At 43.9% G+C, this 26,207-nt stretch overlaps 5 protein-coding genes across 7 annotated transcripts; 2 read left to right on the top strand and 3 right to left on the bottom strand.

Annotated features, from left to right (window-relative positions):
• Positions 1–1,179: 1,179 nt before the first annotated feature.
• Positions 1,180–5,762, top strand: LOC111598457 (putative uncharacterized protein DDB_G0271982). Its single transcript, XM_023313713.2, has 4 exons — positions 1,180–1,377; positions 1,730–2,206; positions 4,103–4,207; positions 4,436–5,762. The coding sequence occupies exons 1-4, from the start codon at positions 1,312–1,314 to the stop codon at positions 5,675–5,677; spliced, it is 1,890 nt and encodes a 629-aa protein (XP_023169481.2). The 5' UTR covers positions 1,180–1,311; the 3' UTR covers positions 5,678–5,762.
• Positions 5,763–6,605: 843 nt separating this feature from the next.
• LOC111598417 (tetraspanin-33) lies at positions 6,606–7,979 on the bottom strand. Its single transcript, XM_023313659.2, has 2 exons — positions 7,393–7,979; positions 6,606–7,332 (listed from the first exon to the last, which is right to left on the bottom strand). Exons 1-2 carry the CDS (start codon positions 7,829–7,831, stop codon positions 6,836–6,838), a joined length of 936 nt encoding a protein of 311 aa, XP_023169427.1. The 5' UTR covers positions 7,832–7,979; the 3' UTR covers positions 6,606–6,835.
• A 325-nt stretch (positions 7,980–8,304) lies between these two features.
• Positions 8,305–10,005, top strand: LOC111598422 (seipin). Its single transcript, XM_023313664.2, has 3 exons — positions 8,305–8,799; positions 8,883–9,370; positions 9,439–10,005. Exons 1-3 carry the CDS (start codon positions 8,516–8,518, stop codon positions 9,759–9,761), a joined length of 1,095 nt encoding a protein of 364 aa, XP_023169432.2. The 5' UTR covers positions 8,305–8,515; the 3' UTR covers positions 9,762–10,005.
• Positions 10,006–10,666: 661 nt separating this feature from the next.
• LOC111598411 lies at positions 10,667–13,829 on the bottom strand. The gene is made up of 7 exons (XM_023313649.2): positions 13,216–13,829; positions 12,892–13,130; positions 12,600–12,823; positions 11,794–12,544; positions 11,540–11,733; positions 11,011–11,473; positions 10,667–10,942 (listed from the first exon to the last, which is right to left on the bottom strand). The coding sequence occupies exons 1-7, from the start codon at positions 13,643–13,645 to the stop codon at positions 10,682–10,684; spliced, it is 2,562 nt and encodes an 853-aa protein (XP_023169417.2). The 5' UTR covers positions 13,646–13,829; the 3' UTR covers positions 10,667–10,681.
• A 2,633-nt stretch (positions 13,830–16,462) lies between these two features.
• Positions 16,463–26,141, bottom strand: LOC111598446 (ATP-binding cassette sub-family A member 3). 3 transcript variants are annotated; one of them, XM_023313689.2, is made up of 12 exons: positions 26,065–26,141; positions 25,716–26,003; positions 24,998–25,577; positions 23,820–23,963; positions 22,080–23,759; positions 20,381–21,219; positions 19,950–20,296; positions 19,560–19,892; positions 17,864–18,017; positions 17,595–17,792; positions 16,750–17,520; positions 16,463–16,692 (listed from the first exon to the last, which is right to left on the bottom strand). In XM_023313689.2, the coding sequence occupies exons 2-12, from the start codon at positions 25,979–25,981 to the stop codon at positions 16,494–16,496; spliced, it is 5,511 nt and encodes a 1,836-aa protein (XP_023169457.2). In that variant the 5' UTR covers positions 25,982–26,003; positions 26,065–26,141; the 3' UTR covers positions 16,463–16,493. The 3 variants fall into 3 exon arrangements, with proteins under 3 accessions (XP_023169457.2, XP_023169458.2, XP_023169459.2); XM_023313690.2 differs by lacking the exon at positions 26,065–26,141 and having other exon boundaries at positions 24,998–25,545; positions 25,716–25,782; XM_023313691.2 differs by lacking the exons at positions 16,463–16,692; positions 16,750–17,520; positions 17,595–17,792; positions 17,864–18,017; positions 19,560–19,892 and having other exon boundaries at positions 20,133–20,296; positions 20,383–21,219; positions 25,716–26,135.
• Positions 26,142–26,207: the final 66 nt, after the last annotated feature.

Raw genomic sequence — 26,207 nt, 5'->3', positions numbered from 1 at the left:
CAAGAGAAATCAAAACATTTTGAATACATAAACAACACCAAAAAGCGATGCACAAAAATACATACAAACGTACTGTCGTATATACATCTCTCTCTCTCTCTCTCTCTCTCTCTTTCATTCTTTGTGTATACTCATGTAAGTGTGTTAGTGGTATTACTTTAGCTGTAATCCACACCAGAAGGGCGCATCATGGCAGCCCTGACAGACAGCGATGTTTGCTTCCTACAGTGCATGTATTAAGAGATGAACTCTATATTTTGTAACAGTTTATAACATACATTTCAAGTATTTAGCAATAAAAGAAATATTACGTTATATTTTCTAGCAAAAGTATATTAAATATAAAATATAATAATTTATGCTTCAACTCAACTTTTAATTATTCATTATTTAGAGCATTCACTGTACCATGTGTGTCGATTACCCCTTCCATGCATTGGTCAAGTGCTAAGTGGTAAACAACTATTCGACGTTTCGCTGGCCCTTCGGCAGCACTTTTGTAAATTTATGGCTATTTTTAGGTGAAATTACGTTTCGCTTTATCTCTTACCGAAAATAAGGGTAATTTGTAACTTCGGCGACGTTGAAGCCGGCACGTTAGCCAAAAAAATCATGCGTAAACAAAATTGTAAAAAAAATGAAAAACAAATAAATAAACAACAATAACAAAGCCCCACAACCTTACGGAACTTATCTCATTACAGTTTTAGAGCCATTACCTACAAATCAATATCATGTCTGCTTGTAAGACAAATAGAACTATTGTAATTGGACAGGTGACATAAGAGCACCTTATATCATGAAAACAACAAATTCTGTTTTACTAAGTGGTTAAAAGAAAACGCTTAGCATGCTTTTTAAATTTGCGCGCCTAATGCAGGGCTGCAGTAACACAAATGCCACAACAGCTGGCAAGCATAAGAGTAACAGCACACTTTATGTTGCAGCCCTTGTCAAACTTCGTTATACTGATATTGAAATAGACTGAAATCCCTACGAGCTCTATTTTTTTATAATAAAATATGAAAAGACCAGACCTTTTATAAAATTTACTAATATATAATTAACTTATAATATTGGAAAATTGGCCGCAACATCAATCCAATTACATGGATATATCGATATAATACAAACATACACACTTAACACACACCGATAATTTGCAATCGATTGTCATTAGAGTGTATCGACAGGCTGTCTGTCAGAAAAAAAAGAAAAGATTGCAACAGCAACGGAATAGATTTATTGATTTTAATATTCAAGTTTGTAAAACACTCCGAGGGCTGAATTTAATTAAAACAATTTGGCAAAATGGAGGCGCTGGTGAATTACAGCAGCGAGGATGAACACGAGGAGGATTCCGGCTACGAGATAAGGGTAAATACATCATACAAAATTTTGGGAAAAAAAGTCAAATGTCAGAGAATTTTTGTGTATACATTTTGCCGTGGCGTGCATGGCTCTATGCATATGTGCGTGAGTGTGTGTGCATGTATGTATGTGTGTGTATGTTCTATCCATATCTATATATATAATATAAGCCGAAAACTGTGTTGAAATATGTACATACGTATGGCGGGCAATCCACAACACAAACTAAAACCAAATCAAGACTCCTTCCCGTCCTGCTCCACCACCCCCAATCTGTCTCTTTTATTGTAGTTGTGCCTAGTGCTTTAGTTAAATAATGCGAATTTGCTGTTTCTGAATAGTTGAACCATTCCTCTAGGCACCACCACCACCACTACCATCTGCACAGCCATCAGCAGCTGCTAGCCGAAAGCGCAGCTCACCACCCGCAAATGCATCAGCTGCAGCTGTAACTTCTGCATCATCAATGGAGGTAACAACAACAGCACCAACAACAGCAGCAGCAGCTATTACAACATCATCGTCATCATCTGTATTGGCTGCTGTAAAGCCACACAAGTCTAAGAACAAAAGCAAAGAGCGCCAGTTGCGACGCCAGCGTCGCCGTTCGAGCAGTCATAGCGCAAGCGGCAGCGACAGCAGCGTCGACGCCGACGACAGCAAAGACAAATCGAAGAAAAATATGGCAACGTTGTCGCCAACAACAACAGCAACCTCGAAGACGGTTAAAGATCATCAAGTGGCTGCCAGCGGACGACATAGCCATCATCATCATCGTCATCATCATCACAGAAGCCGCAGCAGTCGCCATAACAACAGCAAAAACAACGTCGAGGTAAACTTTTCTTTTTATTGCCATATAGAAATAATTAGCTAAATATGCCTCACATAAATATTTAAGATGTAAATGTAGTTAATAGAAACTTATGGAATTGGCAACAAATTAGTTGCATCTGCTTGTTGCCATCAATTTTCCTATTGGAAAAGTCAAGTTCAGTGATAGATGCCTTGAGGCAACCATTCAGAACTAACTACCACACAATTTGATTTAAGCTACAAATCAAGACAAAGCCAAAGCGTAGGAATTGCCTGTCAAATGACATCACTAACTATTTAAGACATATGCCAAAAGCATGGAAAAAATCTGTTATATTAGATGAAATCCCACTCAATATGTGCTCGGTCTCTTAGTTCTTAGGCTTCATCAACAAAGCTGTCGAATCTTACTATGATCAAGCCTTGAAGATTCTCTGCTGGAGTTCTGATTACTCTCGACTCTCTTAAATATTTATATTTATTTCAAAATTGTAGAAAGGTCAAAAAACCTATTCTATATAAAAATAAAAAAATAAATATATATTTTTATATATACTATATATATACTTCGATGAGGCTTAGGCTTGGCTGGCTGTAATGCTTGTGGCAATCTCTTCAGACTGATCTGACTCGTCAATATCATTTAGCCAACTTCGAGAGAGACTTGAGAACTGATTACCACTTCAACAGCCAAATTTGACCATGAAATATCGCTGCAAACAATAGATTGAGCATGAAACATAGTCTTAAGTATTTATGTGAGACACGTAGTTCTTAGTTAATTTGTTTCAACTTTCAAATGCCTCAATTGTACTTTCTTTTTATGTATTTAAACCTTCTTTATGTATAATATTGTTAGCCAAGAGCCTCTGACTTATGGTTTATTGCCCACTTTCAAGTTTCCCACCTTGTCTGATGTCTAATTTCATTTGTCCGCTTCCCCCAATCAGTCCTGTCTCCTATATATGTCTATATGTGTGTGTGTGTGATAGTTTTTGATTGGTGTTGGAGTCAAGGTTGTTGTAACAGCTCTAGTAGTATCTATATATATCATTTCCAATTCTAATTTATATTCATATTTTGTTTAATATTACATATTTAAGATAAACCATTTATGCAAACTTTTATATTTATATATGACTAAAATATACCATTTTATTATTGTTATTATGTAAAAAAAAAAAAACAAAAATGAAAAAAAAACAATTAAAGAAACAAAAAATAATAGTCACGACCAGGACCTGGACTTGAACATAGCTAAAATAAAAACAAAACAAAAAACACCCTGCATTAGTTGAACTAATAACTGTAAACGAACTGTTCGACCGTTAATACGATCAACGATAAACGATAACCGATAGCCGATCATCGATAATCGGCAATCGATAAACCGTGATCGTGACTGTTTTAGAGTTATTAGAGTTGTTCCAACGCGCCCAACAGGGTTTGTGTCCCACTCCTTTAACTCCTTGAACACACACTCTGACCGCAAGGTTTGCGACCAAGAGCGAAAGAAGATCGAGACGCATCCAATGTGAGTATTGCAACAATCAATAATAACAAAAAGAAAAAAAAACAAATTCAAATTCAAATACTTAGCATTTAATCAACACACTGCGAATCGGCGGCGGAGCAAGAAATTCGAAACAAATTCTTTTGCAGGCTCTTCGCAATCCGCAATCCACCGTCCACAGTCCACACTCCACGATCAAGATCAGGAGCAGATGCAACAAAATCTTATTTCGGTTACTCGTTAACAGCAACAGCGACTTATTAACCAATTTTCTTTTAACTCTTCATTTCATTCTGTTCTGTTATAAAAAAAAATTTCATTTAAAACTTAAAACTTGATTAGCTAATACTGAATGTGCTCGCATTAACTTGAATATCTGCCGCTTGCGTCTTTTCGTTGCAGGATGCGCGTGGCAGACAGCGCGACACGGAGCGCAGCAGGGACAAGGAGCGCGACAAGGAGCGCGACAAGGAGCGTGACAAGGAGCGTGACAAGGAATACAGCAAGGTAAGAGTCCAGCAAAGCAATTCTTCCTCGAACTTCGGAACTCATTCATTTGATAGTTTACACTTGGTTCAGCAATTGCTGAATGACTGAACTCGCAAACGTTGAATTGCCCACTCTATACTTATCTCTTTTCAATCCATGAGACGATGAGAGTCGACTGTCTCGCTCTGTTCTCGCATTGGTATAACATTTTTAAATAACATTTCACGTTTCGCATTTCGTTCGCAGAGCGAGCGTCATCATCGCACCAAAGAAAGCACCAAGGAGAGCGACTATAAGCGCGAGCGCGAACGCGAGCGTGAGGAGCGCCGACATGGCAGTGGCAGCGGCCGGGACAGAGAACGAGATAGGACTGGCTCACGGCATCAGGGCAAAGAGTCGCGCTATAGCGACAACTCGCGCAACTACAACTCATCATCCTCCACATCCTTGACGTACAAATCTCAGTCACAGCAGCAGCAGCAACAGCGTCGCTCCTACGACGAACGCAGTCGTCGTCGATCTCGCTCACGTTCGAGATCTAGCTCCCGCACACGCACGCCTATTGAATCGGCCAGCAGTCGCCGGCGCCATGGGACGTCGCAGGCTACACGCAAATATCGCAGACGTACCTCGCATGATTCTAGCAGCCGTTCCAGATCGCCGCCGGCTCGAAAGTCTAGCGAGCCGCTAATCAAGGCCGCCTATCCTTCGTCTGGGCTGCTCGGCAAGCCGCCGACTCATGTCATGCCATTCGCAGCTGGAGGCTCGGCAGCAGTGGCAGCAGCAGCGGCAGCTGCAGTGACTGCCACAATGTCTGCTGCGGGCGGTGCTCCCGGCGGCGGTCTCCTGCCCACGCCCAACTATGCGCCCAAAATACCATCGTTAATGTCGCTGGAGCTGAATACGCCGCCCAGCGCACTAGTCGAAGCGCAGCCGGCAGCTGTGCAGCTGCCCAAGTACTATAATCCAGGCATCATCAATGCCAATCGCTATGCCGAGCAGCAGCAGAAGCGGAAGCTGCTGTGGGGCTCCAAGAAGAACGAGGATTCGGCCAACAAGTGGGGCAATGCGCATTTCTCTCAAGACTCGGATGGCAAGGTGGCATCCAAGTTTATGCGGCTCATGGGCATCAAGAATGCCAACAACAATATAAATCCCAGCTGCAACAGCAACAGCAGCAGCGGCGCCACCACCAACATCAACAACAATAGCAGCAACATCAACAGCAACAACAACAGCAGCAGCAACAACAACAACCAAAACAATGGCAACAACGTAAGCGCCACAGCCAATGCGGATGCAACGACTGACCCAACATGCAGCAATAGCAGCAGCAGCAGCAATGGTGGGGCATCTGTGCCAGCCGACGTGCAGCTGCGTCAACGCATGTTCTCCAACATGGAGCAGCAGTACGAGGTGGCACGTGCCGCCACCCACACGATGCGGGGCGTCGGCCTCGGCTTTGGCTCGCAGCCGCGCAGCTTTTAAAGCGTTGAGTGGATGCTGTAAATAGAACAAAACTCGTTAAGTCACCTACAACTGTTCTAATATCTGTTCGCAATATTTATTTTTGTTTCATCAACAAATTTCTTCTATTCTTTTTATTCTTTATTTTCTTGTGTTTTTTTGAATACTTCAAATAAATTTGCGAGAAAAAGTTCCAATTCACGTGGAAAGTACTTCTTGATGATGGTATGGGAGAGATGTAGAAGATGAAGCATTGCAGAAGTCGATATATGAATACTCATGCTGATTAAAGATCTGTTTTATATAACTATTAATTGAATTTACGATGATTCCTAGAGTTAAAATTCAATAAAAAAAAAACAAATTTAGTGAAGAAAAACGCTTTAGGAAAATCTGGAAGTTAGCTGGAGAACAAATAAATGAGTAAATAAAAATATCTTCAATTTATATAAAAAATCTACCTTTATTTAGATTGTAGCTTATAAATATGTGGTACAATATAAAATATTTGTATGCCCTTGCAGAGAATTGTATCGCTTAAGAGGAGACATTAAAATAAGCTTTAGAGTTATGAGATAAACATTGAAAAGCATTGAGTCCTAGGGGTGTTTGTTGTTAAAGAACTATTCTGTTCTTCGAGAAGGGCGTATCGACTTTGACACACATTTGCTGTACCTCTACAAGGGCAGTAAAACCTCGGTTCTCCGAGGTTAAGCTGCTTAAGTCTAACAAAATGCAATCTCATGTGCACATACAAAATAGTTTTGTTATGTTGACTTGATTCTCTTACAATATATATATATATATAAGTATATTCCTATATATATATTGTCGTAGATGGTAATACTAAAACTAGATTGGTCCTTTGATTCCAACCAATTGCAGACTTTTACGAAATTCGACAACTAAAAGACAGTCATAAAACTAATGAGCTACATTTTTTTGTATACATTTACAATCTCACATATAAATATGATTTGTTGTCTTATAAATACTCGAAAGACGTAGACAAAAAGGTGTCTGCGCTACGTGCTATAAATATGTATATATCAGAATATTAGTCTAATCAATCTTGAAATAGCTGATCCATGCTAGATTGGCCAACTATGACTAAGTGGGTATAGAAAGATGCGAGTCCTAATGCTGCCTAAGTGGGTATAGATAGATAGATCCTCGGCCTTATGCTGCCCAGCGCGATTTTTGCAATTCGATTTGTCCCTCCAGCGTCTTGGCCAAGTAAATTACCAGCAATTGAACAAGTGCCACGCCCAATGCAATGCCTGCAATGGTATACAGATTCCGCTCGGCCCAGACGCGTACGACCTCAATGCAGCCGCTGGTCCATATCAGTTTGCTGGCCGCCGCCACTGAATGCTCCTGGACGCCATAGCCACACATGATGTTGACTAAGCCCGTGCTGATGTCCGTCGCATTGATGCAACAGCTGTAGGGCACGCCGCATTTCTCCACTGAGGGCGAGGAGCAGTTGAAGTACTCATTTTTGCTCCAGTCCTGGTAGCCGGCATTGCTCAAGCCGCAGCACTGAAACTCCTTCTGGGCGAAATCAATGAAATTCTGCAGATCCGGATCGTCGCGATACGAGTGAATGATCTTGTCCGTAAACTGATCCTCGAGAAAGGAGTTCATGTTTTGTGGAAACACGAAGCAAATGATCGCTACATATAAACAAAGAAAACCGATAGTATATATATATATATATTGAACCATTGACTCACCTATGGCCATTTCCATAAGGAAGAATATCAGCAGGCACAGCGAATAGAATTTGAGTAGACAAGTATTTTCTCTCAGTGCACCCAGGCAGCCGGCAAAGCTGACTACAAATATGACAATGCCGGTGATGATCATCACCAGGGATATGTTCAGTATGACATCGTAAATGTTCTCCAGCTTCACCCAACCGTTCGACTCCTCCCATTTAATCTTGAATGCGTAGACGCCAATGCCCAAGAGCAGGCCGCCAAACAGCCAGAACATGAAGTTCAATATAAATATCATGTACTTAACGCAGGAGCTAACGAACGTAAAATGATGCGGATAGGAGATACGCTGATGCATGTCGCGCACCTCAATGCCATAGTAGCCGCCGTTGCCTCCACCCCCACCGCCGCCGCCGCCGCCGCTGCCATGGCCATGGTATCTATAATTACTCATTGTTCGTTGTTTGGCTGACGATTGCTCACTTATTACACAGACATATTTGCTTTTATTGTATTGTTGAACACATGATTGTTCGCTTCGCTTCTTTTTTTTTTATTTATTTATTTTGCTTATGTTTTTACATTGTATATTATTAAAACGATGTCATGTTACACACTAATCTAAGCCCTTAATGTTAATATATCGATATATCGATAAGTTGGTAGATTGCATTAGCCTTTAACTGCTTTCGATAGTCAAAAGAAGCCGCGAACTAAAAAAAATTGATGAGTGAACTTAATTATTGTTTTTTATAAATTAAAACCACAATATAATTTTGTTACTAAGCTAATTATTTAAATTCGCTTATTATTTATTTGCTGCTTTAGGAATGCTTGCGTTAATAACAATTGTTTATATGGCTCACTTTGGAACTAGTTCAACTACAAAACCAGTATTTCTGTAGATATACGAACGTGAATGATTCATCGGGCAGCTCTTAGTCGATTGCAAGTTGTTAACAACTGATAATGTTCGTCGCTGCTGCCGTCCGTTCAAAGTTTGAACCGCAGACCATGCAAATCCGGCAATAGCCATTATCGCCGATAAGCAATCAAATAATTATATTCTGTAGTATGTGCTACGCTATTTAATAGCAACAGTTCGATAACATACGCAGTCAGAGCAAAGATCGCCGCCATGAATTTTCTGCTGCGCTTCATCATATTTTGCTTTGATCCGCTTGGCCTGGGCCGTCGCTTCCTAGTTCGACCGGCGCTCAATCTAACGCTCAATGTGTACGATCGCTTTCGCAGCAAGGCCGATGAAAAGGTGGACACCATACGGGAGCTGGTGCTACGCTTGGGCCTCATCGCCTTTGCCGTCGTGCTGATCATCTGGCTGGCCGTCTTCTTCTATGCGGCCTTCTACTATGTCTACATGCCACCCATCTCGCATACGCGGCCCGTGCACATGCAGTTCAAGTGGGTATCTCTCTCTCTCTTTCTCTCTCTCGCTCTCTTTCTTTGTAATGAGTTTGTATATGATAGAGTGATTCATATTGCAGAACCTGCCTGGAGACGAGCACGCCCTGCACCTTTCCCCATGCCCACGTCTCACTGACCAAGAAGCAACAACTGCTGATGGTGGGTCAAGCGTACAAGGTCATTGTCAACATTGATATGCCGGAATCGCCACAGAATCTAGAGCTGGGCATGTTTATGGTCTGCGCCGAGATGCGCGACTATGATTCAATGCTGCGCGGCCATTCGTGTCGATCGGCCATGATGCGCTATCGCTCGCCATTGATCAGGCTGATATCCACCTGGGCGCTGAGTCCGCTCTATGTGCTCGGTTGGAAGGAGGAGTTCCAGAAGGTGCCGGTTGAAATCTTCTCGCGCTATTTGGAGGAGCGTCAGCATCCCATCACAGATGTTTATGTCGAAATCCAATCGCAGAAGATACAATTCTATACGGTGACGTTGCATATTGAAGCGGATTTTACTGGTCTGCGGTACATCATGTTCAACTGGCCCATTCTGTCGGCCATAGTGGGTAAGTGCAGCTGCTTAATATCTATTTGAAAATGGCTCAATTGGCATCTACTCCTCCACAATTTCCAGCCATTAGCGCCAATCTATTCTTTATATTGGTCGTCTTTCTGCTCAGCTGGTATCACTGGTCGGATGCCACATGGCTGCACAATTTGCAAATCCGATATGCCCGCCTCACCAATCAGCTGCAAAAGAAGGCCAGCAGTGTGATCCTATCCAGTTCGAGCAGCATGCGTGACGACGACGATTTGGTCTTCATGGATGAAAAGTATGAAATTGCCGAACTAGGCGCCCACAGCGACGAGCTGCAGCTGGACAAGACTAGTGACAAGACGCCGGAGGGTTCCGATGTACAGACGGTGCGTCAGCGCAAGGTTAAGGAGAAGGCCTAAACGGCTAGCCCGCCACATTTGATAGCCTTCAAGGGCCATGGCCAAATGCCAAAGACTAAATAGCATTACGTTTAATATAGTTTATCTGCTGCACCGAATTTGTTATTGAAGTATTGCTCTCTGAATGATGCCTATTTGTAAATGAAACTCGCCAGACATTTATGAAAATAATGCATATCATAATTTGAAGTCAAGAGCATTAATAACTTTAAGAGTCAGATGTATATATTCCAATATGTATGCCATAAAAGATGTTCAGTGAACATTTGTTTGCTGCTTGAAAAATGTATATAATTCATAAATATTATATAGATTGACTACGTACGTTTAATGCTTGTGTTAACTATGTTAAACATGCAACAATAGATATGTCTGCAACATAATCTGTGCTTGAATCGTATCGATAAGACTAAGTCTATCTGTTCAGCTGTCTCCGACTCAAGTTTAAGCTTTGTACGCCATTTCTGAGCTAATGGAAAATAGCTTGAAATATCTGATAAGTGACTATAGTAAGAGTGATTAGCTTTTGTTGTACTATTATATATAACATATATATCAAAAGTGTACTATATTAGCTTCAGGTTGTTGCATATATGTTACATCTTTTAAACAGGAACAGAAGCAGGAGCAGGCACAGGTAGCTTTCGGTCTCTATTAAGGCTAGTCGATAAGCTGCTAATGAGCTGCTCTAATGATCATTAAGCATTAACAAGTTCTCATAGGCATAAATGGGAGTCAGAGAAGAGTAATTTTTAGAATTTATTAGGATTGATATTGATATTGTTTTGCTCAGTCAGACTATCAATAATTGACAAACTTTAATATGAAAAAAAAACAATATATATATATATATATATTAAGATATATATGTATATATAGATATGGATATAGCTATAGATATAATTAGCTTAATTGAAGCATTATTTGTCGCTTGACTTTTCTTCCTCCGGCTCTGATTCCGAGGACCATATCGATTCGATAGGCTCAGGCGAGTCTGGCTTGTCCGCTTCGGCCGCCTCGGCTGCGTCCACTGCCGCAGAACTATCTTTACTGCTAGCTAGCAGCACATCGCTAAAGATAATGTCCAATAGCAAATAGCCTATTTGCTGGGCAGGAAAGTCAATTAAAAAGGCGACGACCAGAGCGAAGCACACAATGCAGAGCAGCTCCTGTAGGCTCAGCTGCAGAGATCATATCAAATGGATATATAAATATACAACTATATAGAACTATATAGTGGAGTATTTACCAAATCGGAGACCTGAAATTGTTGTGGCTCCTTTACACTGGCCGTGTTCCACAGCACCACCACGTAGGTCGCCAGCTGCAGTGGAGTTTGGATTCTGGAGAGGATTAGCACGGAACGCGCCACGTTTGGATAGCGTTCCAGCATGCTCCGGTCCAGTGGCGCCATCAGCAGTGCCCAGCATATGCCCAGGCCCAGGATTAGCGGACTCCAAGCCAAATAGGCAGCCGCCTCCGTTGATCTGTAAACGTATTTGCTGCGCATGCCCGCCGCGGCGGCCCAGAAGCACCAGCCAATGCCCAGCATTGCAAGGGTCCAGCCGACGCGCCTGTAGCGCGTCCCAATGCCAAACGAGCCGGATTCGCTGCGGAACAGCAGCCCGGCACCGATGCCCAGCAGATAGGTGGTTGCACGGGCAACTGGCGAGCTGTATATGAGGTTGGCGGTGCGATAGAACTTGCTGATGCTACGCGAGCAGTAAACTGGGTTAAACGCTGGCTGGGATTGTGGATTGTGGATCGCTGTGACTCACCCAATGCCATGGAACAGCGACGGCGCCAGATAGTCTCGCTGCGTGCGGGCATAGCGCGCGGCCACGGAGATGGCATGAAAAGCACCGCACAGAAAGAAGCCAGCCTCCGGATCCGTAAAGTACAGCCAAACGACAAGTGCGCCCAGGAAGTACAGCTGCACCTCCAAGGACAACTGGACGGTGGTGGGCGAGCACTGCAAATGAAGAGACTTTAGTTGCATGCGACCCGAATCCACTGCATGCCACTGCAATACCATTTCCTCTAGATCGCCAGTGTTTTGCAGATTGAGCGCGTTGCGCCACATGTTCTCCTCGCAGAGGCGCGCATTCTCGCCGACGAGCAGACTCCAGAGCGGGCCGCTGCCCAGATGCGGCAGTATCCAGGCCTGGAAGCCGAGAACGGCCAGCAAGCTGGGCACATAGCGACACGCCTTCGCGCTGACGTTGCGCAGAAAGCTGAGCCGGCACGTTTGCTCCATCTCGTGGGAGAGCTGGTAGGCAACCAGAAAGCCACTGAGCAGTAGCAGCAAATCGCTGTGGAGCAGGGGAATCCGATAGGCCAGACTCCAGTAGCCATTGACAGCGTCCACGAAGGCATCCCGATTCGTTATTGGCAAATGGCCGGCCATCATGAACTTCAGATTCACATAGATGAGCAGCGTGGCCAGCAGCTTGAGCAGATGTATCAATGGGAACTCCACGTCCGGATCGTTTAAGGTTGCGAGCTGCTCGAACGTGAGCCGCGGCGAGAAGGCACCCAAGAGTCTCAAATGGAGCGCTGGCGTCATTTGCTCCTGCTTCTGTGAGTCCTCCGTCTGCTCAGCCTGCGTCTCCTCAGCCTCCTCTGGCTCCAGCTCCTCGACGCTGCTGCCCTCCTCGTCGCTAGCTGCGTCCGCTGCTGATCCAGTGGCGCTGTGTAGTCGCAACAGCTTGGCGCTAATCCAATCCCAATGCTCCCAGACGAGGGCCAGCAGGCAGGTGCAGCCAAGCGCGGCAATGCCTAATCTATGAAACGTGTCAGGATCTTAAGCGTGTTTAATTGAAATTCCAGCCAACTCACATGCCCGTTGCCAGGTAACTATCTTTGGCCATGAGCTTAGCGAAGCTCTTGCGCTGCCTTGTGCTGCAATGCTCGTCCCTGACATCGATGTGGAACTCGATGCCCGTGTCGTTATAGGGACGCAGGCTCGTCTCGATGATGCTGTGCACCACGTGGGCGGAGCAGGCGTGCGGCAGGCAAATGCCCCAATTGGCGATGTTGTAGCGCGGCGCAAAATGCTTCGGCTGCCGACCCAAAAGAGAAAATAGTGAAAATTGGCATTTCGAAAATATTCGGTGCCAGAGCTACGTACATTCTTCAGGTGTCCATGCCACAGGCCGCGTCCATGCAGCCGATGCAGCGCCTCCTTTAGGCTGCTCGCCGTCGAACGCATCTCGATCTGGGCCAGGCAATATTTGCCATGCACTCGTATCGGCTGCTTCGAGCTGCTCTTCACGGCCGTCGACACCTTGTGGCACTGATCAAAGTCGCCGAACTGGTTGATGTTGCCCCTCAGCAGGCCGGCGCCAATTTTGCCCGTGGCATCAAGCACTGCAAAAGGAAAGTTCCAGGCATAAAGAGAAACAGAAAGAGAGAGAGAGAGAGAGGGAGCTAGGAATCGGATTGGCGCTCTTACTCTGCAGTGTCCATAGCTTGTGGGCGCGCAGCTGGCGATGCAGTAGCTCCAGCTGCTGGTGGCACTCGCCAGTTCGTGCCTGCGACACGTTGCCAATGAAGGCGGGCAGTGAGTGGATGAGCAGCTCTACGTACTCCTCCTTGCTCTTGGATGGCTGCTGGCGCATCTGTTCGCCTCTGGCATCCTGGCTGCTGCGGCTGCGTTGCCGCTGACGCGTCTCACTGCGCGGCGGCTCTGGGAAGATGCTGTTGAAGGGCCAACGCTTCAGATAGGTGAACCAATCGATCTCACTCTTCGCTGCTTTCTGTTTCTCCTTCTTGCCGAGCTGCTCCGCTTCTGGGCTTGGCTCGATCAGCCAGTGCAGCCAGTTGAGTATGTTCGGATACTGTGACTCCGCTTTCTCCTTCGGCTTCTCCTGCTTGTCGCTCATGAAGCTGTCCCAGATGCGACTGAGTAGCGACGGTGCATCCTCGTCATCATCGTCATCGGCTCTGTGCTCAATCGATGATCTGTCCGCTCGTTGGCGTTCTCTTTTGCCATGCTTGGACCGGTTATTATCATCATCATCGTCATCGTCATCGTCATCGTCATCATTATCGCCATTATCATCATCATTATCATTATCATTATCATTGTCGTTGTCATTATCATTATCATCTTCATCATCATCATCTCCGTTCTCATTTTCTTCATCATCATCGTCAGCATTAGCAGCAACAACATCATCATCGTCGTCATCATCATCATCAGCATCATCGTCATCGTTGTCGTCATCATCGTCGTCCGTTCGCTGTATCTTATGGAATTTGAACTTGGCTCGCCTCGGCGCTGCCCTGCGACCCGTGCCCAGCGCCTCGGTCGCTTGGGCACAGGCAGCCGCATCATCCGAGCCCTTGCACAGGTCACGGCTCACCTCCTGCGTGCCCAATGGCAGCAGTATGCTGATGAACAGTATTGCCAGCCAAAAGACATTGCGTACCATTTTGATTCTACTTATTCTGATTTTGGTTAAACGGAGATGTTCCGATTTGATAATCCTGCCGAGATCGATTCGTAGTCGTTTCGTTCTTTACGGTCGCGCCTCAGCTTCTTGGGCCTATCGCATAGTTTACACAACCTTTTCGCACAGACTAATTGTGCCCATAGAATATGCACCCAGATGAAAATAATTTTTATGCATATGCATATGGTGAGGACCATGCTCTCAGCCCAGAGTAGTACGAGTGGCAGCACCAGCTCTGGGCCTCAATGCTATTAATAAATGCCAGAAAGCGACAACAACAACAAATAAAGCAGAAACAGAAACAGAAACAAAACGCATTCGCATTGCTGCAAATACTCGAATAATTTTTTACTCACTTCTAAATAGACCCTATCAGCGGCGAGCTCATAAAAAGTAAAAAGTCGAAGAACGCAGCGCAAATGCTATTCGGACAATCGGCAAGCGTCGCACCACAGATACCCTCGATGCTGGCAATGGAGTGAAACATGTGATGCTCGAGGCAAGTTCGTTTATAAAGCATGACAAATATTTCTATTAGTCATAGTAATTTTAATAACGATGGCAAAGCACAAAGGAAAACTGTAATAACGACAGCGATGAAGAGTCTGTTAGTAATAGTGTTATTAACAATACTAATGCAATTTATAGTGATAAGTAAAGTAAGGTTAATGCTGATTTAATAATAATTAGACTTAATAGTAATTGTAATTGACGAATATAGTGATGGAAATGATTTCCTTTGGGTCTGTGAGGTCATCACTCGACCGGCTTATCGGACTGCATTTGCTGCTTACCAGTTTAAAAAACTTCTCTTCGGGCACACCTTGAACTGCCTCCCCATTTGGTAACCTGGCTTTGTTCTACTTTTGTCCCTTCTTCTATTAATCTTTTGCTGCAGAGTAGGGCACGCTTTGCAGCAGCGCTGCAGCTAGATGTGGACCCTTTCCTCAACTTTGCCTTTGTATCTAGGCTGCTTCCCTTTTAGCCACAGCTCTAGTTTGGTCATCAATTTTGATGGCCAACTCCTACACCTCTTGTTTGACTATAGACTATAGTTTACTGTCCTTTGCTGACTGCACTGAAAAGTCTCTACTTTGCTGGAGGTCTCATATCGAGCGAAGCTTTTCTTAAGCCTGCTTTTCTTTGCACCCATCTGTCCTAAGGTGTCTGCCCATACTTCACATGATGCTTCCAATGTTAGTCTTTGCTCTCCTGGTCCTCGGTCCTTCCACATTTGCCATCAGTCTACTCAGAGACGCAAAGCTGCTCCAAAAAAATGAGTTTACAATCTAGTCTAATGCCTAGATAGTTTGCTGACCTTTGAGTTTTTGCTAACTCGTCTGCATTGGGCTCGTCTTCATTGAGCCATTGAGGCACTTCCAGCCTCAGGATGTCGACGTTGCTGAGATTCCAGGGGTCTTCTCCTAAGATAGACCCCTGTACTGCTCTTTCTTCCCACAGCGCTTAGCACCTGTCTGTGAAGCGTGCAGTAGTACTCGATCTTGCCCGCTCTTCCGTGGTGCTGGCTACCTGAGCCACGCCATCGATAGCTTCCACTGTGGAAATCTGTGGAACACTCCACTGCAGCAAGCAGTCAGATCTTTCTCAGTGTTAAAATATGAGATGTAATGCATATTTTTTGCAGTCCGGCAAGAGGTTGTCCGAGGAACAATCAACTTGCTGTGTTGGCCGTGCAGAGGGTATCCACTAGTTGAACTTATTTATTTATATATTTATTTATGCATATATTTGTTTTATTATTTTAGCCGCGTTTTATTGTTTATGCTGAATGCAATTCGATGGTTTCGTGGTTTCGTGGGGCCTGTTTGATCGCCTATTCTACGGTCTGTCAGCTTTTGTTGTGTCACGTTGAGCCAATGTTGGGATAGTTTCTCCGACGTTTATTTTTGTTGCCTTCAGCAGCTTTTGGTGTGACAAATGCGTCGACTAAATTAATGTTGGCATGTGTCGTGTATGCGATTAATTCTATTTGATATGAAATAATGAAATAATGAAATTTAAATGCTTTTAGCCTACTCTGCTTCACACACTAATTCAAATTCAAGAGTACTTTATTTGGGCTACGCCCAGACTTAAGATAGCCGCAATAGTTTATCAAGATACATAAAAGAATTGAAAGCAAAGAAACTGATGATTATGTTAGAGTAATTTGAACGTAATTGGCCCTAAGCTCTATATAACTCAATATATATATATGTATATATATATATATATATATTCTTTGATTCGATACTAGAATGGATTTTCCCGACAATTAGATATCTTCGTCCTCGAGTATTTGCACGTCCTGACTCTTCTTGCCCACAATGTTGATGAACAACGATTTGAGAAAAGGCGCACTGATCTTGAATGGGAAAAATATTTCGCTGTTGTTGTGCAGCGTCTCCATTACCAGCGACATGGTGTACATGTTCCTAGATAGCCAAAAGGTGGCTATGTGATTGTTCATGTTTCTGGCAAGCAAATGAGATATTAATGATGATGATGATGTTCTGATGGCATTTGCTTACTTGACGATGGCGTGCGGGAAGTACTGTTCGATTATCGAACAGTATTCAAAGTACATTTTGTTCTGGCGTATGTCGCGAAACTTGTACAGTTCGGACAAGTCGGCGTCGTCGTCATTTAGGGATGGCGCCCGCAATCGTCGCATCTTGATGCGCGCCCTGACCACAATGAAGTCCATGAAGTGCTTCACCTGCAGCTCGTTCCGATCGCCGATGACGCACAGATTGGTGCGATTGAGCACGGCCGCGCGGCTGGCCACGTCGCAGTGCTTCGTATCGGAGGTGGTGAAGAGCACAGCCTGGCCCTGTGAGCACTGCGAGTGAATTAGGCTGTAGATGCTTATCTGGCTGCTCAAGTCCAAGTAGGCAAACGGCTCGTCCATCAGTATGAGGCCAGCATAGCCGATCAGCGATATGGCCAAGCTGACACGCTTCAGCACACCGCGACTGCAGTGGGGCAGCAGGATGTAGCGACTGCTATAGAGATTGAATATTGTCAACAGGTTGATTGTCTCCTCCAAGGCTTGCGCCGGCTTCAGGCCGCGTATGGTCAGCACGGCCTGAATGTACTCGACCACAGTCAGCGCCTCTTTGATCGTGTTGTCCTGGGCGCAGTAGCCAATCAGCTTATAGTTCTCATTCTCGCTGTACTGATACGAATGATGGCCAAAGCTGCTAATGCTGCCGGCACTCTGATGATTGGCCCCAAGTATCGTCTTGACCAGCACCGTCTTACCCGATCCATTCACACCCACCACAGACATGATTTGGTAACTGTTATTAAATCGAATCAAAACTACAAATCGAATCATGCATATATATACCCGAATCACATATCAGTCACGTACCGTTCCACCAGCATGTTGATGTTCTTCAGCACCACGTGGGTGCGAAAGAACACGGCCAGGTTTTCAACGTACAGCGCCTTCGTTTGGATCAAGGGGCGCTCCACTGTGCGCACACGTATCTTCTCACGTATCCACGAGTTGTCCGACTCAGTTTTGTTGCTGAAGTGCAGAACGCTTTGGTCAAAGCAGCTGTCTGGACTGCAATAATAATAATCACAATATTAATAATATTGTCAATTACAATCATAAACTTCTCGACTCTAGCTCACTCGATGTCTTTCTTTATATCGTCACGACGTCTGGGTGGTTTCCTCTTGGCCGCAATTAGACCATAGCGTATATAGACGAATCCCCAGATTAATATTATTGATACAAACGTAAAAAATGTTAGGTCCATATGCAGATCACTTAAGTTCAATTCATCTGAAACAGATACGAACATATTGTAAGTTATTTAAATGCTTCTTAAATATTATTTGCTTTGCGCTTGAGTGAGAAGTGACTGAGTAGAAACTTTGCTAAACTGGGCTCTAACTGTAAAATGTCTTCAAATGTTTAACTTGTCCCATTTTCATTTTCTTTATAATTTTACTAGAATAGAAAAGTCATTTTAGTTTCATTTCAAATACTAGTAACTAAATAGATTTGGAATATTAAAGATCAAATATGAAATATTATAAGAGAGAGGGTATTATTAAGCTGCTTGTATCTCAATAGTCTCATTCGATCCATGCTGTGCGATGCCAACTGATTGTTGTTGAATCATTTCCTTAGGCAATTAGCATATGGCATAGAACTCAGTGTACTTTCAGCTAATGACTGCATGTACAAGTGAGAGTGGTCCAGTCGGGAGTGCCCGAGTAGGAGATAGAGGTGGAAAACAATGGGCACTATCGATGGTTGGGCACTATCGAGCCATAATCGATAGTGACCCATCCCCTATCGATGGTGCCATCGATAGTGGGCGTCTCTATTAAAAGCCTGTTCTGCAAGTACCCCTGCGTTCCCGCTACGTCCGTAGCATCTGAAAGGGCATTCAGCAAGGCAGGCCAAATTATTTCGGAGAGGCGAATACGACTTAAAGAAGAAAATTTAAACATTCTCTTGTTTCTGAATCGTAACTTTTGGTTAAAATAAAGCACAATTTTCTTATATTTTTTTAAAATAAATTTGTTTGTCGGGCTACACTATCGATAGTGGCGATGGCATACAATCGAGAGTGCTTTATTAAGAGATACTCTAAGCCAAGGCTAGTGCTAGCTTAAGACTCTAGTCGGGAGTGTCCGAATAAGTTATACCCTCACCTCATCCTAATGAGTACACACAATCGAAAGGGTTTGACTAAGAGTTACCCTAGACCAAGGCTACTGCTAGCATAATACTGCATATACAAAATATATAAACAGTAAAGGTGCGTTAGGCAAGAATGTCCGCATAAGGGATACCGTCATCTCTTCCTTGACTAAGAGTTACCCTAAGCCAACGCCAAAGCTAGCTCATGTCTGCATATATTACGTATGAAACAAGTATAAGTGCTCTAGACGGAAGTGTCCAACTAAGAAATACCCTGAAAGCTGCACAGCTGTTGTTACATCATCAATCTAAGCTGCTTGCATACTTGTGCAACCAAAAATACTTACACACACACACACACACTCACACAAACTCTAGCAAATTAGTTATTGAATAACTTTTGTTCTAGCTGCACTTTGCCAATGAAATTTGTGAAGCGTAATAATGCGGCCAAGGCTAAGGCGCAAGTTTGAATTTGGATTTGATTAAATTGGAAACATACATAATCTGTGAATTCATTACAGTCTCCCGGTTTGGGAATAAACAAATTGGAATATCGATAAAAATCGATAAGGAAGTGGGATGAGAGTGGAGTGAGTAAGCGATAATCTGCTGCTGCGTAAAGTGTAAAGGAATATATATATTAATACGAATAGGAATGGGGATACTTACAGCAGCAGTTTGGCTGCTTATCGCAGTGCTCGAGGAACACGCTGGTCTTGTACGTCACATCGTCTTTGCACAGCTCGGTTATCTCGATGAAGTAGTTGAGTCGCATCAGATTGTTAAAGAGCGCATAGTTCGGAAACATGTTCAGCTTGGCGATGTCGCCGTACTCCTTGAAGATTTCAACCTCGCTGGCGGACAGATGGAATACGATGCCAATCGAGTAGAATGCGATGAGCAGAATGTAACCAATACGCAGCTCTGCTAGCCAAAACGAGAATAGGATATTGATGGACATGATGCAAGCGCCCGACACCAGTATGGTATAGTTAAAGATAACTGCGGTGGGAGATGGAGAGGATCGATTGATAAAGCTAGCCAAAGCGCGGCACTCACAGTTGAAATACATATCCATTGGCAGAGATCTGTAGCAGGCGAACATGATTCCGTTCAATGCAACAATCGAAATTAATATGACCAGGATACCGTAAATGAAGTAGGCAATACATAAGGTGCCGAAGCGCATGCCGCTGATTACCTCCAAGCGATTGTAGGCCGTTTCGTGGCCCAGCCCGAAGTCTAGCAGCGGCAGTGCCCAAATGTAACAGAAACACAAGCTCAACGTCAATGGGATGACCCAATCCACGTCATTGAAACTATCCGAAAATATGAACGTATGCAACGTGGAGTGGGCCATTAGCTCCATTTGAACAGCTATTTCGGCGGTGGGATGCACAAAGCCGCTAAAACGAAGGAACATTGATCGATCGATCATTAGCAGATACATATATATATATAAATAGAGACATATATATATATGAACTCACACGGCTAATGCGTTCATAACCAGATTCAGGCTAACTGGCGCCGAGTGCATCAGATTGTTGTTGTAGAGCGCCTCGACAACCTGATCTTGGAATATCGCTGCTATTGCGAAATTGAGATCGGTTATGATCAGATTCTTTGACGTATACCACTTGATGTAACTGAGCGGATCTTCGCTCGGCTCCAAATCGATAATCGGCTGATCCTCAGTGGCAAAGTGCAGATAATGTTTGCTCGCCTCTCGCACCGGCTCCCTGTTGGCTCTTTGGCTCAGTAGTATCGTCGTCCGCTTCAGTATACCCAACGTCATGGTCGTTGTTGGCAGCCGCATGCGGTTCTTGGTCAAGTGCGGCATGATGAGGCACAAAATGCAGAATAACGTTGGCAGCATGATCTGAAGCACTGGCACCAAGCAGCAGCGCGTGTCGATCAGGAAACGCTTGCTCAGCACCACCTGAATGTGGCCGAGGCATTTACGTATGTTGGCCACGAAACAGCCGACCTTAGTGCGCGGTCGCGTCTCCTCGATTATGCGTATCCGATTGGCCAGCTTGGGCAAGATATTTGTCAGCTGTCCAGTGCTCCGCTTGGACGTATGCATCAAGGCCTTCAGCAAAATCTCGTCCAAGCCGGTGGTCAACAGCTTAATGCTATCCAAGTGCAGTGTATTCATCTTGCTGTCCACCAAATTGATCAATTTATACAACGAATTCATTTCGGCGTGCTCTACTGAGAAGATGGCTATGTCGCCCATCTTCAATTGCACCTTCAGGTCGGGTACGTGGTGGTTGAGAAAATTGATTAACAGTTGAAAGTTGCATTTGACGCCCAAATAGCACACCTAAAAGTAATTTATATAATTATAATGAATATAGCATTATTTGCTATATGGTGGGCATATGCGTGGGTGGCTCTTAAAATTGTCAGTGCCTTTAAAACTGTCAAACAAACAAAATTATTGAGAGTATTTTCGACGTCAGTGGCTCTGAAACTGTCAACAGAAGCAGTGACCTTCAAACAGATTAACTAATGTAATTCTTCAGAATATTTTCAAGCTTAATAATAAAAAAAATTAATTAAATAAATATATATGTATGAATTTACAACAGTTACTTATAGCAATGGCCTTCGAACTGTCGAGCAAAAAAATTTTAAAATATACTTATAAATTCTATAAAAGCTATAAATTCATGTAATTTATGTACGTTAATGGCTCTCAAACTGTCACCTTCAACAATGACTTTCAAACAGTCGAACCAAAAAATTTTTGAGACTATTTCAGTTTTACAATAATATAAGCTAATATATATATATATATATATATATATTCACATAAATGAATCTAAAACTGTAACTTAAACCAGTGACTCTCAGACCAAATTATTGAGAGCACTTGTATGTCAAGTAGGCGCATAATAAAGCTGTTTATATCTTATAATTAGATTCCTGAATTCAATGTAGAAGATATGCAAATAGATGGTGGAACCCCTTCGCTTATAAGAAGATCTAAGTTTGTCTGTCAAAAACAAGCTTCCAGCTCTAAGATTGCAAAATGTCGTCTCATTAGACTGATAAATATCGATTTCTAATCGATAGTAGCTCAAACGATATTTTCATTATGTTTTCCCGACTAGACTTTTTGGCATATTCAATCACAGCTATCGATATGACCATAGAGATCATTCACCTGGGCTCACTTACCAAGCGATAGGCATGCCTGTTTTGGTGCATCAGACTCTTCTCTAGGCCGCAGGCAAACAGCCTGCCACTGATCAGGATGGCAATGCGATCGCCCAGATTGCTGGCCACGTGCGGATAGTTGGTTGTTATCAAAATGGTGCGCTTGATTCGCTCGCGATTGATGAAGATGTAAAAGTGACGGCGCTGCTCCGCGTCCACGCCCTCCATGGGCCTGTCGAGCAGCACGATTTTCGTGCGTCCGGCAAAGGCGCAGAGCACCTGGAGCAGTCGCCTGTGCCCGATGGTCAACTGTTGAACGGGCAACTGGGCCAGGTTCTCCGCATGCAGTGTATTCAAATAGTCGGTGATGTCGTTTGTCGCTTGCAGCAGCGTCAGGCCGCGCAGACGACAGATATAGGTCAGCTGCTCGGTGAACGTGAATTCGGTGAAGATATTGAGGCTCTGCAAAGATATGCCCACGTGTTGCAAGGCGCGCACCGGATGGTTGACCACGCTGTGGCCATTGATTAGTATGCTGCCATAGCTGGGCAACGTCCGTCCGCAGGTCATATTGAATATGGTCGTTTTGCCGGCTGCATTGTGACCCAGTAGCACCATCAACTGATTCTCATATACTTGCAGCGAGAAGTTGCGCACGACATAGGTCTTGTGGAACTTCTTCCACACGTTGATAAACTCGATGACAATGCGCCCTTTGATCTCAGTCTCCTCCTCGGAGTTTTCGTAGCCATCTACATTTTCAATCGAGCCTTTCGGCTTGTCAAACGATTGGCTTGATCCTGCGTCTAATTTGTAAGAGCTCTTACTGCCGAATCTCGTCCTCATGCCGCTGTTGCTCAGCCAAACCACCAGTTGCTTATCCAATACGTTCTGATGTTGCCCAGCCCGGACTACGGGGTCGCTCGATTCGGATGTGCTGCCCGATTCGCTTTCGCTGCTCTTATTACTTGGGAATATTTGGGGTGAGACGCTGTTGCGCCTTTTCGATTGACCCGATAGCCGGCCTGGAATAATTTGACTTGTCTGCTGGGGGTGTAGGTCCACGGTTTGGCTAATCTTTTCATTTTGATAATCGATGATTGGGGAAATGGCTGCCGGCAGCTTCTTGGTCATCACCTGATCTTGATCCAATTCGAGCATTTTTCTTTTTCGCCTGCGACGCCGCCGGAGCCAGCGTCGAGTCCGCCAAGCCTGGTGTCGGCACGGCAAGCACTTGATCAACTTACGTACCCAAGGCACTATGTTTTGGTCCAAAAGAATCGCCAATATCAGATACAGAATGGTTTGCCCCAAAAAGCATACAATTAGGTGTAACAGCGTTATGTCGCTGGTCACCAGCGTCGAAATTAGATACTCTTTGCTGCTCAGCGTATACAAATGATTCTCCAGGCTCAGCATTCGCTTCAGGCCGCGATACATTGTCACATTGCACAATAGATAGGAGGTCATAGCCAGGACGATGCTCGATAAGGACGTATCCAGTGACTGGCCCGAGAGCAACGGCAGCGGTGCTATAATCCAGTATATCGGTATTATTATCACCACCAATTTGGTGGTGCTTATGATGACGGCCATCATAAGACAAAAAGCCGACACGGATATCACATAGCACAGGAAGAAGAGCATCAAGATTGACCACGGACACTTCTTGAACACCGCCGTATTGACGGTCCACTCCACCTTGAAAAATCAATAGAATAAGTAACTCTTAATTAGCCGAACTGTTTGCTTGTCGCGCACCTTTAACACCAGTATGAATATGGCACACGATATCAGCTGCAGTATGAAACTGTTGCAATACCACGCCGCGAGCTGCCACAGGGTTCGGCTAGTGATGCGATGCAGCGCATAATGATAGGACAGCTCACGCTCCTCAACGATTTCCTGCAACATTATTGTAAATTACGCTTATTAGTGGATCAGGCCAAAAGCAAGTAAGAGTGCTCCCGTCGGGACTGCTCGACTAGGAGATACCCTGAGGTGAATTTCCCATCACATAGTTTACTATGGCTTTTTATTTGTTGAATAACTATTCTTCTAGACGGAGTTTATTAATCAAGTCTTGTATTGATTGTGTATTAGGTCTAAATGGTGTCTTTTTAGTCATCTTGTCGAGGACTTCAAAGAAAAATAAATCGGTTAGAGATGCCGTCGCAGCTCTGTCAGTCTATGAGAGCTCTGTACAAATTTCGATTTTGGATTGCTTTCTGGCCGTGCGCTTTGGCTCGTCTTTACTTCTTGCCTATTCCAAGAAATGGTGAAAGGATTCTGCTTCAAAGTTTTCCCCACTTTGATATACTCTTTCTTTTGCCAAAGTTTGAAGAGCTATATGAAAGGACATGGCTATGCTAGAGCAAATGCAGACGGCAGCCGAGGAGCTGCTGAATGAAATCACAAAAAAATTATACTTTGAAGTGCTTCGAGAGTTGGGGAAAAAACGTTGTGCTGGGTATAACTTTAAAGGGAACTAATTATCTAATCTCATGAATAGCTGGCAGCTTATTCAGCTGGACGTGGCAAATTGTAGTTCTTGCAGCGGATGTCTACTCCAGCCATAACTTCTAAGCCTCAGCTTCTAAAAGGCAAAACAATGTCTGAGCTATAAGCTGTCAACACTTTTTAAAGCTTTGCACTTAAGATTATCGATAGTTGCTTCTGAGCGCCTCGTTTGCATAGCGAAACTCGAAAAAAAATGTTGCAGTTGATTGCTTTGCTTTGTCTATCGAATATCTCTCATGATAATTGACAAGACCTAAAAAGCAACAGCCTTAAATAACTATAATTATGTGCGCAGCAATATATTTGCCCAAATGGCCAGTGACAAACCTATCTGGCTCAAATATACACGTCTGTATGTATGTGTCTGTGTGTGTGTGTGTGTGTGCATGTGTCTGTGTGCGTGTGTCGATAGTACGAACCTTTGTCAAAATGGCGACGGGAAACATGAATCCAATTATCAGCACTAATACAGCCGAGTCAACGCCCTCGGCTATTAGCTCGTGTACGGTATTATTTAGTTTGAAGGGTCGTAAGATAACCGTTGGTAACTCAGCGTCGCCGGATGCCATCTTCAGATACTGAAGCGATACGGAGTGCTGCAGAGATATGAAGCCCTCACGGACATAGTTCGATGCGGTTGTTATGTTGGCAGTGTCGGAAATTGTCGATGGATGCGTGTCGAGCGTCAAATCGATATGCCACGAATCGCCTATCCAGGTGTTGTCGTAATACCTCAACTCCGATGACATCAATATGGAAAAATTCAGCTTTACGGGCAGGCCGCGAATTGATTCGCTGATGTCGTGAAAGCACAAGCTGGCAATAAAATATTTCATTTGCGATCGGATACGCATTTCGTCGCAACTGGAATATCCATAGATTTCGTCCAGTTTCAGGGACATGCCGCTCAGCGCGCGTTCGACCAGTCGACGGATGCCAGCCGTTGTGTTTGGGGCATAGCCGACACCTATATGTGGCACAAAGACGTTGCTCTTAAAGCTGTTGAAGCGTGAAATCAATCAGTCAATCAATCAATCAGTCAATCAATCAATCAATCAATCAATCAATCAATCAACCAACCAATCAATCAATCAATCAATCAATCAATCAATCAATCAATAGTATGCTTAATATTACCTTCTGTCCTCTTTGATCATGCGCTCGCGACGTTTGTTTATCTTCTCGATAAGCTCCTGCCACCAGACCTCATATTGGATCGCTTGCGTTGATTGATTTTCAATATCGTTAATGTTGGGCGTATATCGCACCAAAATGATAAACAGAGAAAATATGATTGGCATTACCATCGCCGTTAAGAAGGTGCCCTTATATTTGCGTTGCTTCTTAAAGTATTTGGATACCACCAGACGGAAGGTCGAACAGGTCGAACGTTTACAGGGCATGGTACTGGTCCTTAATCCTCTCCTAAATCTCTCTATGCAATTTCAGTAATACATCTTTTTAATCGACGAGAATGATAACTCACAGTTTTCTATGAAATGCTTGTGTTGAAAATTGAAAATTTCGATTAAATAATAGAAAACTTATTCTATTATTTGGCTTGTTAATGTCGTTCGTTTGATCGAAACGTCGCCATCGACAACTCGGCCTAAAGAAATGGCTAATAAT

Source organism: Drosophila hydei, unplaced genomic scaffold, assembly GCF_003285905.1.
Source record: "Drosophila hydei strain 15085-1641.00,03,60 unplaced genomic scaffold, DhydRS2 tig00000211-arrow-pilon, whole genome shotgun sequence".
In the NCBI taxonomy this organism is placed as follows: domain Eukaryota; kingdom Metazoa; phylum Arthropoda; class Insecta; order Diptera; family Drosophilidae; genus Drosophila; species Drosophila hydei.
This window is presented reverse-complemented; position numbering and strand designations above follow the sequence as displayed.